Genomic DNA, 23626 nt, shown 5'->3' with positions numbered 1-23626 from the left:
ATGGCACTCTATTAACACGAGTATTAGATTGAATGTCCCCATTCTCACCGGACGTGGCAGTGTACTTGTACATCCCATACATTTAAACGAACGCTCCGCTTAGTCAAGGGTTTTACTGTCAATCGGAAGACATCAGATGTGACAAAAAATATATTCCCTAGTCACCCTTGAGGGCTCTTTTTATACGAAGGTATACTCAGACGTGTTGCTGGAATGTGCAATTTCACCTGATTGTAAACATATAGATATAAAAAGATGTTGTATGAGTGTCAACTCTAAATCCAAGTCACTATTTGTAAAAGTAAACCAATATAGGTCAAAGTACGGCCTTCAACAAGGAGCCTCGGCTCACGCCGAACAGCAAGCTATACAAGACCCTTAAAATGACTTGTTTAAAACCATTCAAACAGGAAAACCAACGGTCTTATCTATACAAAAAACGAGAAACACTTATGAACCACATCAACAAACGACAACCACTGAACATTCGCTTAGACATCTATATATATGTGGTTTTCCCTAATAATCAAATTAAGATGTAAATAAATGGAGTATGCCACCATGGTATACAGATGAAGCCCCCGCTTGCGCATATAACGTTACAAAGGGTATAACTCGGAACGTGTTTATAACTTGAAAACGGTATTGAATAATCATCAACATACCATGCTAAATAGAGTTTTCTGATTTGTTGTACCTCGCTTTTGAAATAAAACAACTAATACTTAAAGATTACATTTCAAAAGGCTTTCTCTGAGATTTGTGGTGTCCAAACCTTTAGTTTCGTCAAATATTCAGTAACTATTTTTGATAAAGGGGAAAATAAATTATTTTAATTATGACCACCTTACTACATGATGTCTTCCGGTAACGAAAACATCTTACGTGGAGCAAGTTTTGCACGGCATGAGCTCCTTTACTGGGATTTAATAATCGGTACAAATGTCTCCGTCTGGAGGTGAGGTATCGCCTCAAGACGCTTCAGTTAGCGCTTTGGGATGTATAAATGAGCATCTACGTCAGATCGTGTAGGGTATTAACACGCTTTCTGTAGATTTACCCTTACACCAACGTGCTTATGGAGTTACACCTTTACCAAAGGCTGTGTGGGATGTTTAACTACGCAGCCCCGTTCAGTCGGAATGGTAAATCTTATATCTTGGTATGTGAGGGTCACGTTCTGTTTGGTTTGGAAAAAACCCTTTCAGGATCTGCTTACCGTTTCAAAGCAAATGAAATAACCCCAGGTTTTGTTGGGCTTCGTGTTGCTTAGTCTTTAGTTATATATTATGTGTTTTGTATGCTATAGTTTGTCTTAAATGTCTTGCCATGGCGTTGTCAGGTTATTGTTGACTAATGAGTTGAATATTATAAAGAAGATGTAGTATGATTGTCAATTAGACAACTCTTCACAAGAGATCAAATGACACGGAATGTCCATTTGGTATCTGTCGCCTCTCTTTTTCAACAACTCTTTGAGGGATTCGTATTTGGCATGTTGCAAGGCTACACTTCTGACCTCTGACCTCTACCTTAAGTCGAACTTTGTATTGGGACGCACGATTTTATTTCGAGTCCGGATGCTTTAAAAAATAAAATATAGAATATCGTTTGAAGCTATTTCGATTAAACATGAGAACAAACCATATTATTCAGAAACTTAAATTTCTGTTCTGCACAATTTTCTTCATCTCTTTCTCCAAAACGTTTAGTGAAGCACTTATTTTCCGTACTCTTTATTGTACATTGTGCATAATATTTCCATGTTACCATTTATTCAATAACAATTAATAATGCTATAAAAGCATACAATTCCAAATTCAATTTCTGCTGTTTGTATGTCCCATTATGTTTACACCATTCAAATGATATATGTCGCTGGTGTATATAGTCAAACAATAATTAAATTACTTAAATACAAATAAAAGCAACATATTGAATCGTATATTTTTTTTTCAAAAAATTGGCTTAAATGCGTTCTCTACACGAACGAGTATCTGAACTGTTGAGGCCATATGTATTTCTGTTATTTTGGAATATATTGCGATCACACTTTCTTCAATTTAAGATTGATTGATTGCTGGTTTCTTTACGTCCAGTGGCAAATATTTAATGCATGTCAAGGAGGAGAACAAATTAATACATACTTAAGGTAAATCATGTAATAGTGGTGAACGGGATGATATTAATAAAAACTGTATTATGACCTCAATACATGTATGTTTTGGTTTATTTTTTGCGTAGAATTGCTGTCTCAATGATTTTTACTCAACCTGTTTATTCATGATAGAAAAAAAGATGATCCTTATGTATTTTTTTTATATTGATATTTGTCATTGGTGTTAATCGTATTGCAATATTTACGAAAGAATATTTAACAGTTATGTGCTTGCAAGTTCAAAAACAAAAGATGCTATTCGTTTATCTGCATTGGGAACACTCTGTTCCCGATAAGATTTATATAAATGGCGCGTCGACAGAACAAGCCTCTCTAACATGTACCATCCATAAAGAAAGCTAAGTTATTGATTGATATGAAATACAAACAGCAACATTCTAGAACATATGATCTAAACATCAATCTTAGTACAAGCTAATGCTAACAGATAATTACATTAGCACACATATAGTACGTTGAATTTAGCGTCTGCTGATAGGGGCATTTCATAGGGAAGAGGAGAAAATAAAAAATGTCCTTTGTTCTAAGGTTGTTTCTAAAAGATTTTGTGGATTTCAAACGATCAAATTCAATCATTTGTGATCTTTGAGGTTTATACACAATAATTGTTTAGGTGGGTTTTTTTTCGGAATTAAACGATAAAATGTTTATTTATTGAATAGTTTGAAAAATAAATGTGTAATCTGAGTTGCATACAATTTGGGAATTATTTTATAAATTTAAACAATTTATTTATATTCAGACAATTTATCTATATTTAGACTTTAAATATGACCATTTACTTTCAGAGTTACTTCAAAATATTTTTCTACTACGCATTTCAACAGTCATGGGCATTCGATGGAATGTTTAAGCACTGAATGAACCGTGAGTTTGTATTTTAAGGCATTCCGTTGTGTTTTCATTCATCTACATAAATAAACAATAAACCCTCAAGGTTCAGTGACTAGTCGCACATCTATAAACAATAAACCCTCAAGGTTCAGTGGCTAGTCGCACATCTATAAACAATAAACCCTCAAGGTTCAGTGGCTAGTCGCACATCTATAAACAATAAACCCTCAAGGTTCAGTGGCTAGTCGCACATCTATAAACAATAAACCTCAAGGTTTAGTGGCTAGTCGCACATCTATAAACAATAAACCATCAAGGTTCAGTGGCTAGTCGCACATCTATAAACAATAAACCCTCAAGGTTCAGTGGCTAGTCGCACATCTATAAACAATAAACCATCAAGGCTCAGTGGCTAGTCGCACATCTATAAACAATAAACCCTCAAGGTTTAGTGGCTAGTCTCACATATATAAACAATAAAGCCTCAAGGTTTAGTGGCTAGTCGCACATCTATAAACAATAAACTCTCAAGGTTCAGTGGCTAGTCGCACATCTATAAACAATAAACCCTCAAGGTTTAGTGGCTAGTCGCACATCTATAAACAATAAACCCTCAAGGTACAGTGGCTAGTCACACATCTATAAACAATAAACCCTCAAGGTTCAGTGGCTAGTCGCACATCTATAAACAATAAACCCTCAAGGTTCAATGGCCAGTCGCATATCTATAAACAATAAAGCCTCAAGGTTCAGTGGCTAGTCGCACATCTATAAACAATAAACCATCAAGGTTCAGTGGCTAGTCGCACATCTATAAACAATAAACCCTCAAGGTTTAGTGGCTAGTCGCACATCTATAAACAATAAACCCTCAAGGTTCAGTGGCTAGTCGCACATCTATAAACAATAAACCCTCAAGGTTTAGTGGCTAGTCGCACATCTATAAACAATAAACCCTCAAGGTTCAGTGGCTAGTCGCACATCTATAAACAATAAACCCTCAAGGTTCAGTGGCTAGTCGCACATCTATAAACAATAAACCCTCAAGGTTCAGTGGCTAGTCGCACATCTATAAACAATAAACCCTCAAGGTTCAGTGGCTAGTCGCACATCTATAAACAATAAACCCTCAAGGTTTAGTGGCTAGTCGCACATCTATAAACAATAAACCATCAAGGTTCAGTGGCTAGTCGCACATCTATAAACAATAAACCATCAAGGTTCAGTGGCTAGTCACACATCTATAAACAATAAACTCTCAAGGTTCAGTGGCTAGTCGCACATCTATAAACAATAAACCCTCAAGGTTCAGTGGCTAGTCGCACATCTATAAACAATAAACCCTCAAGGTTCAGTGGCTAGTCGCACATCTATAAACAATAAACCCTCAAGGTTTAGTGGCTAGTCGCACATCTATAAACAATAAACCATCAAGGTTCAGTGGCTAGTCGCACATCTATAAACAATAAACCATCAAGGTTCAGTGGCTAGTCACACATCTATAAACAATAAACTCTCAAGGTTCAGTGGCTAGTCGCACATCTATAAACAATAAACCCTCAAGATTCAGTGGCTAGTCGCACATCTATAAACAATAAACCCTCAAAGTTCAGTGGCTAGTCGCACATCTATAAACAATAAACCCTAAAGGTTCAGTGGCTAGTCGCACATCTATAAACAATAAACCATCAAGGTTCAGTAACTATTCGCACATCTATAAACAATAAACCCTCAAGGTTTAGTGGCTAGTCGCACATCTATAAACAATAAACCCTCAAGGTTCAGTGGCTAGTCGCACATCTATAAACAATAAACCCTCAAGGTTCAGTGACTAGTCACACATCTATAAACAATAAAGCCTCAAGGTTTAGTGGCTAGTCGAACATCTATAAACAATAAACCCTCAAGGTTCAGTGGCTAGTTGCACATCTATAAACAATAAACCCTCAAGGTTCAGTGGCTAGTCACACATCTATAAACAATAAACCCTCAAGGTTTAGTGGCTAGTCGCACATCTATAAACAATACACCCTCAAGGTTCAGTGGCTAGTCACACATCTATAAACAATAAACCCCCAAGGTTTAGTGGCTAGTCGCACATCTATAAACAATAAACCCTCAAGGTTCAGTGGCTAGTCGCACATCTATAAACAATAAACCCTCAAGGTTCAGTGGCTAGTCGCACATCTATAAACAATAAACCCTCAAGGTTCAGTGGCTAGTCGCACATCTATAAACACATAAACCCGTAAGGTTCAGTGGCTAGTCGCACATCTATAAACAATAAACTCTCAAGGTTCAGTGGCTAATCACACATCTATAAACAATAAACCCTCAAGGTTCAGTGGCTAGTCGCACATCTATAAACAATAAACCCTCAAGGTACAGTGGCTAGTCGCACATCTATAAACAATAAAGCCTCAAGGTTTAGTGGCTAGTCGCACATCTATAAACAATAAACCCTCAAGGTTCAGTGGCTAGTCGCACATCTATAAACAATAAACCCTCAAGGTTCAGAGGCTAGTCGCACATCTATAAACAATAAACCCTCAAGGTTCAGTGGCTAGTCACACATCTATAAACAATAAACCCTCAAGGTTCAGTGGCTAGTCGCACATCTATAAACACATAAACCCTCAAGGTTCAGTGGCTAGTCGCACATCTATAAACAATAAACCCTCAAGGTTCAGTGGCTAGTCGCACATCTATAAACAATAAACCCTCAAGGTTCAGTGGCTAGTCGCACATCTATAAACAATAAACCCTCAAGGTTCAATGGCCAGTCGCATATCTATAAACAATAAAGCCTCAAGGTTCAGTGGCTAGTCGCACATCTATAAACAATAAACCATCAAGGTTCAGTGGCTAGTCGCACATCTATAAACAATAAACCCTCAAGGTTTAGTGGCTAGTCGCACATCTATAAACAATAAACCCTCAAGGTTCAGTGGCTAGTCGCACATCTATAAACAATAAACCCTCAAGGTTCAGTGGCTAGTCGCACATCTATAAACAATAAACCCTCAAGGTTTAGTGGCTAGTCGCACATCTATAAACAATAAACCATCAAGGTTCAGTGGCTAGTCGCACATCTATAAACAATAAACCATCAAGGTTCAGTGGCTAGTCACACATCTATAAACAATAAACTCTCAAGGTTCAGTGGCTAGTCGCACATCTATAAACAATAAACCCTCAAGGTTCAGTGGCTAGTCGCACATCTATAAACAATAAACCCTCAAGGTTCAGTGGCTAGTCGCACATCTATAAACAATAAACCCTCAAGGTTTAGTGGCTAGTCGCACATCTATAAACAATAAACCATCAAGGTTCAGTGGCTAGTCGCACATCTATAAACAATAAACCATCAAGGTTCAGTGGCTAGTCACACATCTATAAACAATAAACTCTCAAGGTTCAGTGGCTAGTCGCACATCTATAAACAATAAACCCTCAAGATTCAGTGGCTAGTTGCACATCTATAAACAATAAACCCTCAAGGTTCAGTGGCTAGTCGCACATCTATAAACAATAAACCATCAAGGTTCAGTAACTATTCGCACATCTATAAACAATAAACCCTCAAGGTTTAGTGGCTAGTCGGACATCTATAAACAATAAACCCTCAAGGTTCAGTGGCTAGTCGCACATCTATAAACAATAAACCCTCAAGGTTCAGTGACTAGTCACACATCTATAAACAATAAAGCCTCAAGGTTTAGTGGCTAGTCGAACATCTATAAACAATAAACCCTCAAGGTTCAGTGGCTAGTTGCACATCTATAAACAATAAACCCTCAAGGTTCAGTGGCTAGTCACACATCTATAAACAATAAACCCTCAAGGTTTAGTGGCTAGTCGCACATCTATAAACAATACACCCTCAAGGTTCAGTGGCTAGTCACACATCTATAAACAATAAACCCTCAAGGTTTAGTGGCTAGTCGCACATCTATAAACAATAAACCCTCAAGGTTCAGTGGCTAGTCGCACATCTATAAACAATAAACCCTCAAGGTTCAGTGGCTAGTCGCACATCTATAAACAATAAACCCTCAAGGTTCAGTGGCTAGTCGCACATCTATAAACACATAAACCCGTAAGGTTCAGTGGCTAGTCGCACATCTATAAACAATAAACTCTCAAGGTTCAGTGGCTAATCACACATCTATAAACAATAAACCCTCAAGGTTCAGTGGCTAGTCGCACATCTATAAACAATAAACCCTCAAGGTACAGTGGCTAGTCGCACATCTATAAACAATAAAGCCTCAAGGTTTAGTGGCTAGTCGCACATCTATAAACAATAAACCCTCAAGGTTCAGTGGCTAGTCGCACATCTATAAACAATAAACCCTCAAGGTTCAGTGGCTAGTCGCACATCTATAAACAATAAACCCTCAAGGTTCAGTGGCTAGTCACACATCTATAAACAATAAACCCTCAAGGTTCAGTGGCTAGTCGCACATCTACAAACACATAAACCCTCAAGGTTCAGTGGCTAGTCGCACATCTATAAACAATAAACCCTCAAGGTTCAGTGGCTAGTCGCACATCTATAAACAATAAACCCTCAAGGTTCAGTGGCTAGTCGCACATCTATAAACAATAAACCCTCAAGGTTCAGTGGCTAGTCGCACATCTATAAACAATAAACCCTCAAGGTTCAGTGGCTAGTCGCACATCTATAAACAATAAACCCTCAAGGTTCAATGGCCAGTCGCACATCTATAAACAATAAAGCCTCAAGGTTCAGTGGCTAGTCGCACATCTATAAACAATAAACCATCAAGGTTCAGTGGCTAGTCGCACATCTATAAACAATAAACCCTCAAGGTTTAGTGGCTAGTCGCACATCTATAAACAATAAACCCTCAAGGTTCAGTGGCTAGTCGCACATCTATAAACAATAAACCCTCAAGGTTTAGTGGCTAGTCGCACATCTATAAACAATAAACCCTCAAGGTTCAGTGGCTAGTCGCACATCTATAAACAATAAACCCTCAAGGTTCAGTGGCTAGTCGCACATCTATAAACAATAAACCCTCAAGGTTCAGTGGCTAGTCGCACATCTATAAACAATAAACCCTCAAGGTTCAGTGGCTAGTCGCACATCTATAAACAATAAACCCTCAAGGTTTAGTGGCTAGTCACACATCTATAAACAATAAACCATCAAGGTTCAGTGGCTAGTCGCACATCTATAAACAATAAACCATCAAGGTTCAGTGGCTAGTCACACATCTATAAACAATAAACTCCCAAGGTTCAGTGGCTAGTCGCACATCTATAAACAATAAACCCTCAAGATTCAGTGGCTAGTCGCACATCTATAAACAATAAACCCTCAAGGTTCAGTGGCTAGTCGCACATCTATAAACAATAAACCATCAAGGTTTAGTAACTATTCGCACATCTATAAACAATAAACCCTCAAGCTTTAGTGGCTAGTCGCACATCTATAAACAATAAACCCTCAAGGTTCAGTGGCAAGTCGCACATCTATAAACAATAAACCCTCAAGGTTCAGTGACTAGTCACACATCTATAAACAATAAAGCCTCAAGGTTTAGTGGCTAGTCGAACATCTATAAACAATAAACCCTCAAGGTTCAGTGGCTAGTTGCACATCTATAAACAATAAAACCCTCAAGGTTCAGTGGCTAGTTACACATCTATAAACAATAAACCCTCAAGGTTTAGTGGCTAGTTGCACATCTATAAACAATACTCCCTCAAGGTTCAGTGGCTAGTCACACATCTATAAACAATAAACCCTCAAGGTTTAGTGGCTAGTCGCACATCTATAAACAATAAACCCTCAAGGTTCAGTGGCTAGTCGCACATCTATAAACAATAAACCCTCAAGGTTCAGTGGCTAGTCGCACATCTATAAACAATAAACCCTCAAGGTTCAGTGGCTAGTCGCACATCTATAAACACATAAACCCGTAAGGTTCAGTGGCTAGTCGCACATCTATAAACAATAAACTCTCAAGGTTCAGTGACTAATCACACATCTATAAACAATAAACCCTCAAGGTTCAGTGGCTAGTCGCACATCTATAAACAATAAAGCCTCAAGGTTTAGTGGCTAGTCGCACATCTATAAACAATAAACCCTCAAGGTTCAGTGGCTAGTCGCACATCTATAAACAATAAACCCTCAAGGTTCAGTGGCTAGTTGCACATCTATAAACAATAAACCCTCAAGGTTCAGTGGCTAGTCACACATCTATAAACAATAAACCCTCAAGGTTCAGTGGCTAGTCGCACATCTATAAACACATAAACCCTCAAGGTTCAGTGGCTAGTCGCACATCTATAAACAATAAACCCTCAAGGTTCAGTGGCTAGTCACATATTATTGAAAACAAGTTGTGCTGTCAATCAGAATCTACTTAACATTACATACCATTAATGTAATTGTTTAAAAAAAATGTTGCAACGTTAGGCCCATTATCAGAAAAATTGGACCTAAGTATTACTAGATTCAATGCATCCTTATTCCCCTGTGTGTTATTTTTTTTTTTGTAAAGCTGTTGCTCATATATGCATTGACTAAAAACTAACCCATCATTGTCAGATAAGATAATTTTCTACACGTAAATCATGTCATTGACCTTACTTTAAAACTAGAGGATCTAAAGAGCCTGTGTCGCTCACCTTGGTCTATGTGAATATTAAACAAAGGAAGCAGATGGATTCATGACAAAATTGTGTTTTGGTGATGGTGATGTGTTTGTACATCTTACTTTAATGAACATTTTTGCTGCTTACAATTATCTCTATCTATAATGAACTTGGCCCAGTAGTTTCAGAGGAGAAGATTTTTGTAAAAGATTTTTACCTATGTCAGATTTGCTCTAAATGCTTTGGTTTTTGAGTTATTAGCCAAAAACTGAATTTTACCCCTATGTTCTATTTTTAGCCATGGCGACCATCTTGGTTAGTTGGCCGGGTCACGCCACACATTTTTTTAAACTGTATATCCTAATGATGATTGTGGCCAAGTTTGGTTAAATTTGGCCGAGTAGTTTCAGAGGGGAAGATTTTTGTAAAAATTACTAAGATTTACGAAAAGCCAAAAACTGAATTTTACCCCTATGTTCTATTTTTAGCCATGGCGGCCATCTTTGTTGGTTGGCAGGGTCACGCCACATATTTTTAAACTAGATACCCGAATGATGATTGTGGCCAAGTTTGGTTTAATTTAACCCAGTAGTTTCAGAGAAGAAGATTTTTATAAAATATTACTAGGATTTACGAAAAATGGTTAAAAATTGACTATAAAGGGCAATAACTCCTAAAGGGGTCAACTGACCATTTCGGTCATGTTGACTTATTTGTAAATCTTAATTTGCTGAACATTATTGCTGTTTACAGTTTATCTCTATCTATAATATTATTCAAGATAATAACCAAAAACAGCAAAATTTCCTTAAAATTACCAATTCAGGGGAAGCAACCCAACAACGGGTTGTCCGATTCATCTGAAAAATTCAGGGCAGATAGATCTAGACCTGATAAACAATTTTACCCCGTCAGATTTGCTCTGAATGATTTGTTTTTTGAGTTATAAGCCAAAAACTGCATTTTACCCCTATGTTCTATTTTTAGCCATGGCGGTCATCATGGTTGGTTTGCCGGGTCACGCCACACATTATTTAAACTAGATACCCTAATAATGATTGTAGCCAAGTTTGGTTAAATTTGGCCCAGTAGTTTCAGAGGAGAAGATTTTTGTAAAAGTTAACGACGACGACGGACGCCGGACGCCAAGTGATGAGAAAAGCTCACTTGGCCCTTTTGGCCAGGTGAGCTAAAAATGTTCGGTGTGTTATTTTGTTGTTTTTTTTTTTTGTAAAGCTGTTGCTCGTAAATGTAGATGTATTGAACAAAAACTGGGCGTAACATTGGCAGATTAGGTCCAAAAGATAATTTTCGACAAGTTTATATTGTCATAAACTTTACTACAGGTTAGTTTCCAGATCATATTAGCATGTTCATTTATAAATTAAATAACATAATTCTGAAGAGTTCACATTTTGGGCAAATACAATTGAGAATGGAAATGGGGAATATGTCAAAGAGACAACAACCCGACCAAATAGCAGACAACAGCCGAAGGCCAAAATGGATCTTAAACGCAGCGAGAAAATCCCGCACCCGCAGGTGGTCTTCAGCTGGCCTGTTAATAACATTGTGTACTAGTTCAGTGAAAATGGACGTCACAATGAGTTGTAAAACATATAAATGAACTAGAATTTAAAAAAAAACATACAAGAGTAACAAAGGCCAGAGGCTCCTAATTTTGGACAGGCGCAAAAATGCGGCGGGGTTAAACATGTTTTGTTAGATCTCAACCCTTCCCCTATACCTCTACCCAATGTAGAATAAAGAAACACATAGTACAACGCACAGTAAAATTCACCCTAAAAAAGTGCGAGTCCGATGTCAGAATAGGTAACAAAAGAAACTAAGCAAAATGACAATGATACATAAAAATTAACAAAGGACTACTAGCAGCTACTGACATGCCAGCTCCAGACCTCAATTGAACTGATTGACATCATATGCAAATCAAGAACAATCCATCCGTGGCTCTTAGAAAACACCTTAAATGCCTGAATTAACTTAATGTAAATTCTCTTCTTACTTTTCTTCATCTTGAACCATTTACTTGATAGAGAAAGTAGCATAACCATGCATGTGAAATAATCAAAGTAAAGCTGTATTTCTAAAACAAGTATTAAAATTGTAGAACTTTAAGTCTGTTACATTAAGGTTTCTATTTCTGAATAAAGCAAAGGAACCTTATTGGTTGTTTCTTCAAAATACTAGTTTTAATGGGGCCCTCCATAGCTTGCTGTTTGGTCGTATCCAAGGCTGAGAGTTGAACATGTTAAAGGTTGTACTTTGACCTATACTCGTTTACTTTTTACACAGTGTGACATAGATGGAGAGTGGTCTCAGTGCCACTCATACCATAGCTTGTTTCAATGGAAGATATACAGGACACTACTTGAAAGTTATACCGCCAATTGATATATGTTATAAAAAATGAAACCGCTTGACAAATAATGAAAGATGCAAATGGGGGAAAAATATAAAAAGTGATATTACTTGGATTCATATCATCCTGTCTCGTGCTTACTTCTGCTCTGTCATCATAAATCTGTTCAACCTGAAAGCAAATAAAAAATCGTTAACTGTATGAAATCCATCGCAATTATAACGTAGCTGAATAGTACAATATGTTCTTCTGAATATGAAACATGTATAACAATAAAAGTATGAGGCCAATTAAGAGGGTGAATAAGATATAGCCTGGAAGATAGTGTTATTCTTGTCAGTTTTGTTTATGTATCTTGTCTTTATGCCGTTTTGTGTGAAACAGTTATCTGTTTATATAGACAAAGATATTATGACTATATATAATCACTGCTTCACCACTTTTAAACGTTTTTACCCATTATGTATATGCGTTTTGCTTACACATTGTTGTCAGTATAAATTTTAGTATAATGGAATGTAATGCGACTGTCATACAATTGGGAAATTTAGCAACCATTAAAACGAGATTTAATCCATCAAAAAAATGACAGTTGTTTTCCAATCGTTTGTTGTGTATGAAAGTTTGATTTTGCCATTTTATTGAGGACTTTTCGTCTTGATTTTCTCTTGAAGTTCAGTATTGGTGTTGCTTTACGTTTTATACACACTTCTGTCGAATATCTAAATAAAGCATAATTCAGTACTGACTACCATATGCGACAATGTTTAAGAAATAAGTCAGCAGTCATCATCTGTCAAACGTAAAAAGAAAATCTTTGACTGACGGGTAAAATCAATATATGTCTAATTGGTTGATTAATTGGTGTTTCAACACTATTGTAAGAAAACTAACAATCCTAGTCAACTAATACATAAATAATAACATAAGAATATACATACTTATGCTATTGAAATGGACAATATGGTCAGAAAGAATGGTGAGGTAAGCTCTACAACTTTCTTTCTATATTTAAATCGCTTGAACGACGAACGTATGTGATGTTGACAGCGGAAATGATTGCTTTCCAATCGCGGATACTGTACATGTCTTTGACAATGCAGAATCCGTTTTTTTTTCGTTTCTCTCATTCAACATTGATGCCCGTGTGAAGATCTTCTTCGGTTAAATGGCCAAAACTTGTTCGTGAAATGAACACATAAAACTGATGTTATGTTAAATGATTTGAAAAGTCATAAATTAAAGGGAAGTTCAGTTGATGAAACAACGTTAACAAAAGTCCAGAAGCACTGTAAAAAGGTACATGTAGTATGAGAGAAACAAAATGCAACACTATAACAATCAAATGCCTTGTCTACTGTAATGACCATGGATTTTATGACAATAGTCATTAGTATAAAGTTTTACTACAAGTTTTATTTAACATTAATTTTATGATCCAAGAAAATGAGTTCAAGTTCAGATAAACCAAAACGGGAATAACTGTACTTTGTTACTGGCCTTTGTTAGCCTTGATTTTTTTAAAATTTTAGTTCATTTATATATTTCGGAGTTTAGTATGACGTCCATTATCACTGAACTAGTACGCATTTTTGTCTAGGAGCCTGCCTAAGCACGCCTTCGGAAGTGTGATTTTCTCGCTGTGTTGAAGACCCATAGGTTGCTTTGGTTACCAAAATACATCAATTTTACATAGAGCAATGAACCATAAAATGAGAGGTCAAATAAAACTTGCTAGACCGCCATTTTCGTCATAAAATATTTCTATACGCCAAATATAGATTACCTATTGCATTTAGCATGTTTTAAAAGTATTAGAAAAAAACAGACGAAAAAAATAAATAATAACCACTGAACCATAAAAATGAGGTCAAGGTCAGATGACAGCTGTTAGTTTGACACGTACACCTTACAATCATTACATTGGTTATAATATCTTCGATATGAACTTGACTACAAAAACGTAACACAAATAATAATAACACCTCAACATGAAAATGCTTTCAATTTTCTTTTTAAAAAAAAACAATGATGTGAAACAAACATATCTTTTACATTAAACATCATGTATATGTAGTACTCGGAGGTACGATGGGGACGCTGAAGTTCGATGATCAACGCCGAATTACGATGGTTTGGATATTGTGACGTTTTAAAAAATAACGTCACTAAATTACAACAGGGATTTGCAGGCAGGAGGATACGGTTTTGTAGATGAATGTTTCCTGCTAACAAAGGAAAGGAAGGAAAAAAGAAAGTAACGAACGATTCAAGTCCCGAACAGTTTTGAGCAGTGCAAATGGAGTTTACATAACTATTTTAAACTATGCCAGGCTGCAAGTCATGGGGACCAAAGCGGCAAAATACTGAACTTGGTTTGCAGATGAACTTACCAGTGTTCGGAAGTATGCCGCAAAAGTTTTCACGACAAATAAAATGTCTTGATCTAAATGTTAATTAACTCTTCAATTAAGCTTCACACGATTTTGTGTGGACAATTTAATAATGAAATTACTTACTAGTATTAGCAATGTCTTTGCAATATCAAGTTTCTATAAATGTTGTTTTAATCTACCAGAAAATAAACTGAAGATGATATTATCAAAATGCTGCAATTTTTGATAGACAATATATTTGTTGAGTTTGGAGGATTCATATTTCAACAGACAATCGGTTTTCCAATGGGTACTTATTGTGCACCCCTACTAGCCGATTTGTTTTTGTACTCGTATGAAGCAGAATTCATTCAAACCCTTCTAAAATACAAACAAAAAAAGCACCTTGCGAAATTCTTTGATTTCACTTTCCGATATATTGATGATGTCCTATCACGGAATAACCCATATTTCAGCCAATACTTGCATCTCATATATCCCAGCGGACTTGAAATTAAGGATACTACTGATACAAGAAATACTGCTTCCTACCTTGATCTTTTCCTCAATAATGACGCTGATGGACGACTTCACACGAAAATCTATGATAAACGGGACGATTTTAACTTCCCAATTATCAATTTCCCATTTCTCAGCAGTAACATACCCTCTGCTCCTTCGTATGATGTTTACATATCTTAATTAATATGTTATTCTCGTGCATGTTCACACTATACGGACTTCATATACAGGAGTGTGCTAACGCAAAAACTGCTCCATCAAAATTATGAGGAGGACAGATTAAAAATGACACTACGTAAATTTTACGGACACCATGACGAATTGGTTGATCCATACGATGTATCTTTGTCCAAACCAACTATTGACATTTTTACCACGTGTAAGATTGTGGTTTGTCATGACGTCGTCTGATCTTTTTATTACCGAAAGTGACTTATTCCCGAATGTGACTGTTTTGTGTAAATTTGTATTGCTTTAAGACGTGACACGGTACTTATCCATCCCAAATTAATTTGTTGGGTTTTGGTGTTGTGTTTTTTCTTGTCATCGGACTTTTTCAAATGTTTTAACGTTAAACTTTGTAGTTGTAAATCGTATTTTTTCTGTTGTATTATTGTGTTGATTTGGGGATAACTACTCATCCAGTTCATTTGGTAGATTTAATTTTGGATCAACGATATTTACACTATATATTTGGTTTGCAGTTTGATCAGAAGAGACAACCACAAAGCTAGATAATACAATTATTTATCTAATTACTTCTTCAATTAAATATTAATTAGTATTACAATTTTCACTGTTATTAAAATAAGTAAGATGAGTCATACAAATCTAATCTTGAATTTCATCCCAATTCTCTTAATTTTCGGAACACGTTTTAGAAATTTATATGTGACGTCACTTTGGGCGTGGCATTGACTATGGCTTAGAAGGCTGTGATTTTGTTATGTATTCGTTTTTTATTCTATAGCTAGTCATCACTTGAATTTAATCATGTATATCTATTATTTAGTCGTTTTATAAAATTTACTGCTTTTAAAACTATGTATTATTCTTGAATAATGATGTTTTTGTCCTAGGCGGATAACCCTGGCCTCACAACTTTTTGGAAATTTTGGTCCTCGACGATCTTCAACTTGGTAGTTGTTATGACTTTCAAACTTTTTACATCTGAGCATAGTTTGGTGTGGACGTAGCGCGCGTCTGGTGTATAAACATATTTTTTAACCTGTTACTTTTGGGTGGCTATTATTTGTTTGTTTCTCTGTCCTATATTTTCTCCCATTAATCTGCTTATTTATTGTAACTCTGTCGTGTAATGTTGTCATTTTAATGTTATAATTAACACTGCTATTAAAGCGGGATGTTTGGCATGCCACAAAACCAGGTTCAACCCTACGTTTTTTTTCATAAAATGCCCTGTACCAAGTCAGGAAAATGGCCATTGTTACATTATAGTTCGTACCTGTGTGTGTTACGTTTCGGTGTTGTGTCGTACTTCTCTTATACTTGATACGTTTCCCTCAGTTTCGTTTGTAACCCGGATTTGTTTTTTCTCTATCGATTTATGAATTTTGACCAGCGGTATACTACTGTTGCCTTTATTTAGTCCCACTTGATAAATACATTTTTGTATTACCAACGTCATACTAGCATAACTTTATTGTGACTACAGTGTTTATTGTCTATACAACTTGTTAGGTCGAAATTAACACGACTGGTGCCTACGTGTACCTCCCAATTTATTGTATTCTCCTCAGCGGCGAATCAGCAAATTTAAAAGTTTTTGGTGGAAAACGTGACCAGTACTATTATTTAGACCTACACGCTGAATAATTGTCTTCACCATAGTTTCTGACTTTATACTAAAACAAATGCGTACTAATCAGACAATTGGCAAATTCAAAATTAGATTGAATCAAGATTTTAAAGTCTTGGGTTTGAACTAAACAGAAAATTAAAAGCTACTTTGGTCAAATCTTAATGATGTTATTTTATTTAAACAGTTCAGGTACATTTTGATTTTTACTCATTGTCACAGGCAAACCATCGCACTTCAGCTTAACCACCATCGCCCTTTAGCGTAGTTATCAACAAGTAAACGTCACAATGTCACCATTGCACTTCAGCGTGTTAACCAACGCACTTCAGCGTGGACCATCGCATTATAGCATGACCATTGCAGTTCGGAGTACCTTCGCGGTTCCGAGTCCTACATACATATCCAATGACTTACATTAAAACTCAGGAATTATTTGTTCTTATTTTAGACACAAAAATGGGAGTATATTTATAACAAAAATCATCGACAAACACTTAACTGACCGATTTCGTTTTAAAAGGGTCTAAATACAGCACACACAACATTTTCCAAAAGACAAAAAAAGTGAAAAAGTATATTTTAACTCACCGGTAAAATACCTTTTAGTACATCATGTATGTATTGCTGCGGTTTGTGCCCCTTATCAACATTGTTCAGATACACACCCATAACCATATATTTTTATAGATATGTCATGACTAGACCAATTAAGTGTACCACATATTTTGTCTCTCATGTTCTAACTCCTTGTTTTATAAATGTATTGACAACAGTGCACATTTCTACGCATAAACCATATATTCTTACTTGTAATGGCAGTCTTGTTTTTTCAAGTCTGAGGGGCTTTTACAGGGGAGACATTATATTTAATTTGCTCAAACGCTTCTACCAAGTTGTATATAAATTAAAAAAATAATAGTGGAGTTTTGACCTTATGCAGAAACTTTTGAAATTCTGCAAACACATAACTTGTGTTATAAAATACTAATAATATTATTGCGAATATATGTTGATGGTGACCTTCAAAAGTGTGAGATTATTTAGAGCAAATTTAAATAATACTGTAATTGAGTATAGTCTATAAAAATGAAATTGCAACTAAGGTTGTGTCATAGTTTGTAGGTATATCAAAATTTGGTATGAGTGCCAAAGAGACAACTCTCCATCCAAATAACAATTTATAAAAGTAAACCATTATAGGTCAAGGTACGGCCTTCAACACGGAGCCTTGGCTCACAACGAACAATATAGAGCTAACTAGATGGTGTGGGGTTACCCAGTTTGTTGCGAATCGTGTAGCGACCTAGAGGTGTACATGTTTGGTTGGTTAGCTTCTGAGATGAAATGTTGTGTCCTTGACATATATCCAATATATATGTTTGTTGTCCCCTGAGTATCATATTGCGGCCGGGGATTTACAAATGTTGTTCATTCGTCTGTCCGCCTGAACATCAGTTACAGATTGTAAATTTTCTAGCATAATTAATATCGGTATCTAATTTTGATAAAATGTATGCAGTAGCTGTCTATAGATTACCGATAAAGACTTAAAAAAGTGAGTCTTGTTCAAACATTTTGTAAGTGGGGGACGTAGACAGTGTGTTGTGTTTTTCGTATTGCAATACTACTGACAAATATTAAATATATAGAACTAAGGATCAGTTGAGGTCATTATAAAGAGAAACGGATGCTTCTTCTGCCTAATTTGTGGTTATATAACAGAAATATTGGTGAATTTTCTATGGCAAGCATCTTTTGCATCCTTATTTGGTAGTACAATGATTTTCTTAAAGTGTTTGGTCATTGGATCCAGCATGAACTGTACATTCAAGACCGGCAGTTGAATTCTAAGTTTGACTACATAACGTCAGTCTAAGAATTATGTGTAATTATTTTTGTAAACACTAGCTGTCTATCTAATGGAAAAGATTATTAAACTATAAAAATAGTCTAAAATTATTTGCAAACTATAATTTAACAAAGGGCCAGCGTGAACTTTTCCCATCAATTGACATCAGTTGTTTATTAACTTATTAACTTTTACAAAATTATTCTTGTCTGAAACTATAATGCAAAATTTATTACACCTTGGCAACGATGATCATTGTGATATTGAGTATTAATTGTGAGCGATAACCACTACCACCCTCCCCCTCCCCCACTACCACTTTTATCCAACCAACTTGGCCAACAAAGCATAAAATAGAACTTAGGTGATAGGATACAAGTTTTGTCCAATATGTTGTAATTTGCAAGACAGAGATAAATCTGACAGGGTCAATAATTTTCAAATGATGAGGTCTGTCTACTGTCTATTTACATCAAAACTATCAAATGAGCTCGTGTTGGAATGTTTGCCCTTTATTGAAAAAAGTTTTGCCTATTATTTTAAACTCTCCAATAGATAGAAACTTTACAAAATTGTAAGGGGTTGTTCGGAACCCTGTGTTTTGTCTGTGATGGTTGTTTTCAGTAACAAACCATGAAGTTTTACAAATGAATAGGGGCAATTAGGCCCTTATTTATACCCAAAAATTACTTCAAATTTAAAAGTTATCATACTGTACATATTTTCAAATTACTGTACACTATCTAAGGTATGAGTCATTCAAAAAGACAAAACAATTTTGGAAATTGAACAAGTTACCATGGCAACAAATCTTGACCTAATTTGTATAATTTGTAAAATTTCGTGATTTCTTTGTTTTTTTATCAAATTTCTAGGCATATTATAGATTGACAAGTATATGTGCACCCGAGAAACAACTTCATTTTTAGTGAGATTTTGTCAATAGTTACAATAAAGCTTCTGTTAAATTATTTTGTTGTTTGTTGGTTGCGCACGATGTTTCCACAACAGGAATAAAGATGGAAAACTGCATTAATTCTGTTTTCTTCGTCGTTTTGTGAAAACAGTACGTATTATGACGTAATTGTGATTTCATCACATACAAATCTTAATGTTTTTCATTGATATTTTTTGACCCTATGCCTTTCTAAACTATATTTGAAAAAGTTGTCAAACATTTCATTGACTTGGGCCAAAATCAGGCCTTAATGCTCCTATTCCTTAAGCATGCACAGAAAATTTAATCCCAAACTGCCTGTAAACATAAACTGTACACAAAAATCCATCTATCTGAAAAATACTAGAATGAAGAAGAAAAAATTATAAAGTTTGCTACAACATTATCTCTTAACCATAAAAAGCTTCTGCAAAGCTTTGTAAAATTGTATAAAGGTAGTCAAAGTAATGTGTGACAAATTTCTTACCCGGGACTGTAACTACAAGATGTATATATTTTTTTAGATTTTGCTCTGGATACTGATTTTTGTTCATTACAAATGTAACAAGCTCTGTCCAAATTTCATAAAATCTCATGAGGTTTGACAAAGTTGTTGGTGTCTTTAAAAATGTGTTGGGGTTCTGCGCGCTCAACAAAAATGAGGAAATTAATAATAAAAATCCTCTCGATACTATCTTTCGACTGTAAAGCCCTGGTCACAACGAACCCACGACACATCTATGCAGCGCCACGACAGGATTTTTTTGTCAAATCGTGGTTCATCTGTGATCGTCGTACGGCAGTCGCACGATATTTTGAGTATCATGGCGCTGTCGTTTGTCATGGGACGAAAATTGGACACCTTTTTTGCTCTACGATTTTTTGTCGTGTCACTGTCTTGTGACTGTCGTGAGAGTGTCTCACCACAGCCGTGCGACTGTCGCGCGATAAAAACATTGTTGTGGGTACCATTTTAATATTTAACAATCGTACGACAATCTTACGACTGTCGCAAGACACTCGTGTAACAGTCGCACGATTGTCTCACGAATACCAAACTTCGTACGATGCTCGCACAACATTGATTGTCTGTCGTACGACAGTTGTACTTTCGTCAGCGACACCCGAGACGTCTCTTGTAGTTTCCGAATCTTCATATGCTTCAGCTTGTGGTAGGGGGACCTCCGTCTGGTCAACATCATCCACGTATACTGCTACCACCTTTCTTTTGTTAATTTTTTTTTTCGCGGGCATCCTGGTTTAAATACGATGAACATTTATAATTTACTAGTAAACTAATACGAAAAACGTCGTTTACTTGGACCGAACTTATAATAACACTGAACAATATTGAAATCAAATGGCACGCAATAAATCGGGCCTTCTTTTTATACCACTAGTTCGGCATCAAACGTGTGAGGCGTACGAGAGTGACACGACAGTAACATGAGTAACACGCGGATTCCATGACATGAACACCTGAAAAATAGCCCCAATAAACTCACGATGGCCGTATGACTGACGCAAGACCGACTTGCGACAGACCAACGACAGTACAATTACATTTTTTTTCTATCGTGTACCCATCGTGGACATGTCGTTACTGATGTGACCACTCGAAATGTTTATAGATCTTCCACGACAAAACATCGTACGATCTGTCGCGACCGGTGTATGAATCTAATAAATGTTTCAAAAACTTTAACTGCAGACTGTATGTAATGTTTACTGGAGGAAGAACTATGTCCATTTATAAGTAAAATACAGATAAACAGATACAAAAAATACTACTCGATACTATATTCTGATCATAAACGAGCGTTTGTCCAGGTTTGGTAAAAATCCAGGATAGTTAAAGAAAGTTTTTAAGATTTTTAAAATTTAACCACAGAGTGAATGTAATGTTTCCTAGTAGAAAGTCCATTTATAAGTAAAATACGGAAAATGGATTTTTATTTTCACACATTTAACTTCTGGATACTATCTTGTTATCATACATAAACACGCTTCTGTTCATGTTTGGTACAAATCAAGGATAGTTTAAGTATGTTGTTAAAATTATAAGAATTTTAACCACAGAGTATATGTAATGTTTTCTGGCAGAAAATACAAGTCCATTTATAAGTAAAATACGGAAAAAATGGAAATTTATTTTTACAAAATGTGCTTCTCGATACTTTCTTATGATCATAAACAATCGTCTGTCCTGTTTGGCAGAAATCCAGGATAGTTTAAGAAAGTTAATAAAATTTCAAATACTTTAACCACAGAGTGAATATGTGTTGACGCCGACGACGGAATGTAGGATCGCTATGTCTCGCTTTTTTGACAAAAGTCAAAGCCTCGACAAAAACCTATTGTTATTGTCAATTAATGACGCGTTTAAACATTTATAAGCGTGTTTGCGTATCATTTTGAAAACTGTGATTAACTGTAAAAGTTATATAGAATGATAGATGGTGTTAAAAATTGCATATTTTGACATTTTTAAACAGAAACGAAAAAAAATCCCAATTGTTTTGTTCTAAACATCCTCTTTTTACACTTTGGTATGCTTTGTTTTATTTTTACTAAATGGTAAGGAAATATCAACACTTATAATGTATCAAGAGCAGAATTCTTAATTTGAAGAAATGTTCTTCAGATTTAAAAGAATGCATTTTTCACTTAATTATCTTCTTTTTTACCATAGCAAATCAATAGTTATGACATCATGTATTGTTATTGTATTATCTTTATTGTTACTTTAACTTACATTGTTAAGTATAATTATGGTTTAAAAAAAAGCTAAACTAACAAAATTATCTACAGATTGATATATAAAGTTCATTGATTTTTTAAAAGAAATGTAAATTTGGATGTTATTCAAGGACAGTTATAGAAAGTACTAAAGCCCACCAATCGTATATGCTTAAATGCGTTATTAACTCTGTCTCTTACAATAACCTTATAGATATAAATTCATATCTTTGATGGACCAAGAGCTGGTAAGTTTTAGAAAATAAATGTAAGATTTTTTAAAATGCATTTTTACTGGATTATCTCCCTTTGTACCATGTAAATTCAATATATATATAGCATCATTAATTGTAATTGAACTATGGTCATTGTAACTTTGAATTCATTTGTTAAATATTAAAGTGCTTTTCAAAGAGAAAAACTTTTATTTCCAAAATTGTCCACATAGTACTATGTTGAATTCATTGATTTATAGAGAAAATGAAAATTTAGGATTTTTCGAGAAGAATTCTAGAATTTTCTACAATAAGACCCCAGAAAGATTATTAGCTAAAATGCATAATTAAGTATTCCAATTGATAAAATAAAGTGAGTTATCGTTATATGTTTAAGGATGTACTAAGGTGGGGTTTTGGAATTTGTGTCAAATTTTCGGACTCCTTGGTGTTTTTCCATTCAATACAATGTAAAATATTTTGCCCCATAACACCCATTTATTTTTTCATATAAGACTTAATTATCTATAAATGGCCTAGAAGAAGCAGTAACTGAATACTGCTCAAAAAATAAATATGAGTGGGAAAATATGAGTGGTTGCCATGGTAACGGACACTCTATTTTTTGGTTGTGAAGCATAGTAAAATCTTCCAAAAATCAGCTAAATCGCTAAAATTCAGAGCCTGATTAGGAATAGAATCAAGCATTTTTCATTAATTTTCATATGTAACATTGATACAACTTGGTTTTAGCATCATTTTAGTTCAGATTGCATGTAAACCAAATTTGTAAACATTTTTAAAAATTTTGCCAAAAAATGCATATTTTCAACTTTTCTGAATTTGGAATTTTTGCGAAATTTTCAAATTTTCTGAGGTGTTTTTCAGAAAAGAGCAACTGTGTATAGCATAGTTAGCACTTTAGTTATGAAGTTTGGATACTACTTTACCAAATTAAATAGAAAAAAGCTTGGGACTTTCTTTAGTTTTATCACCATAGCAACCGATTTTTTCCTTGGAAACGGAGTTATTATTTGCAGAATATTTCAGTTTTAGAGCTTTAATGTACTGAATTGTTCTATAACTGATAAAAAAAATTATATTTAAGCATAAGCTTACTCTAAATTACCATCGTTAA

General features: G+C 35.2%; 1 protein-coding gene across 1 annotated transcript in view; it reads right to left on the bottom strand.

The window, feature by feature from the left end:
* The window catches only part of LOC143056230 (uncharacterized), a 40412-nt gene that overhangs the window by 2011 nt on the left and 14775 nt on the right, over positions 1 to 23626 (bottom strand). Inside the window, exon 3 of the mRNA XM_076229312.1 lies at positions 12140 to 12200. Coding sequence (XP_076085427.1) covers positions 12140 to 12200 — 61 coding nt within the window. The remainder of the gene's footprint in view (positions 1 to 12139; positions 12201 to 23626) is intronic.

This window comes from Mytilus galloprovincialis, chromosome 13 (assembly GCF_965363235.1).
Source record: "Mytilus galloprovincialis chromosome 13, xbMytGall1.hap1.1, whole genome shotgun sequence".
NCBI classification, from domain to species: Eukaryota; Metazoa; Mollusca; class Bivalvia; order Mytilida; family Mytilidae; genus Mytilus; species Mytilus galloprovincialis.
This window is presented reverse-complemented; position numbering and strand designations above follow the sequence as displayed.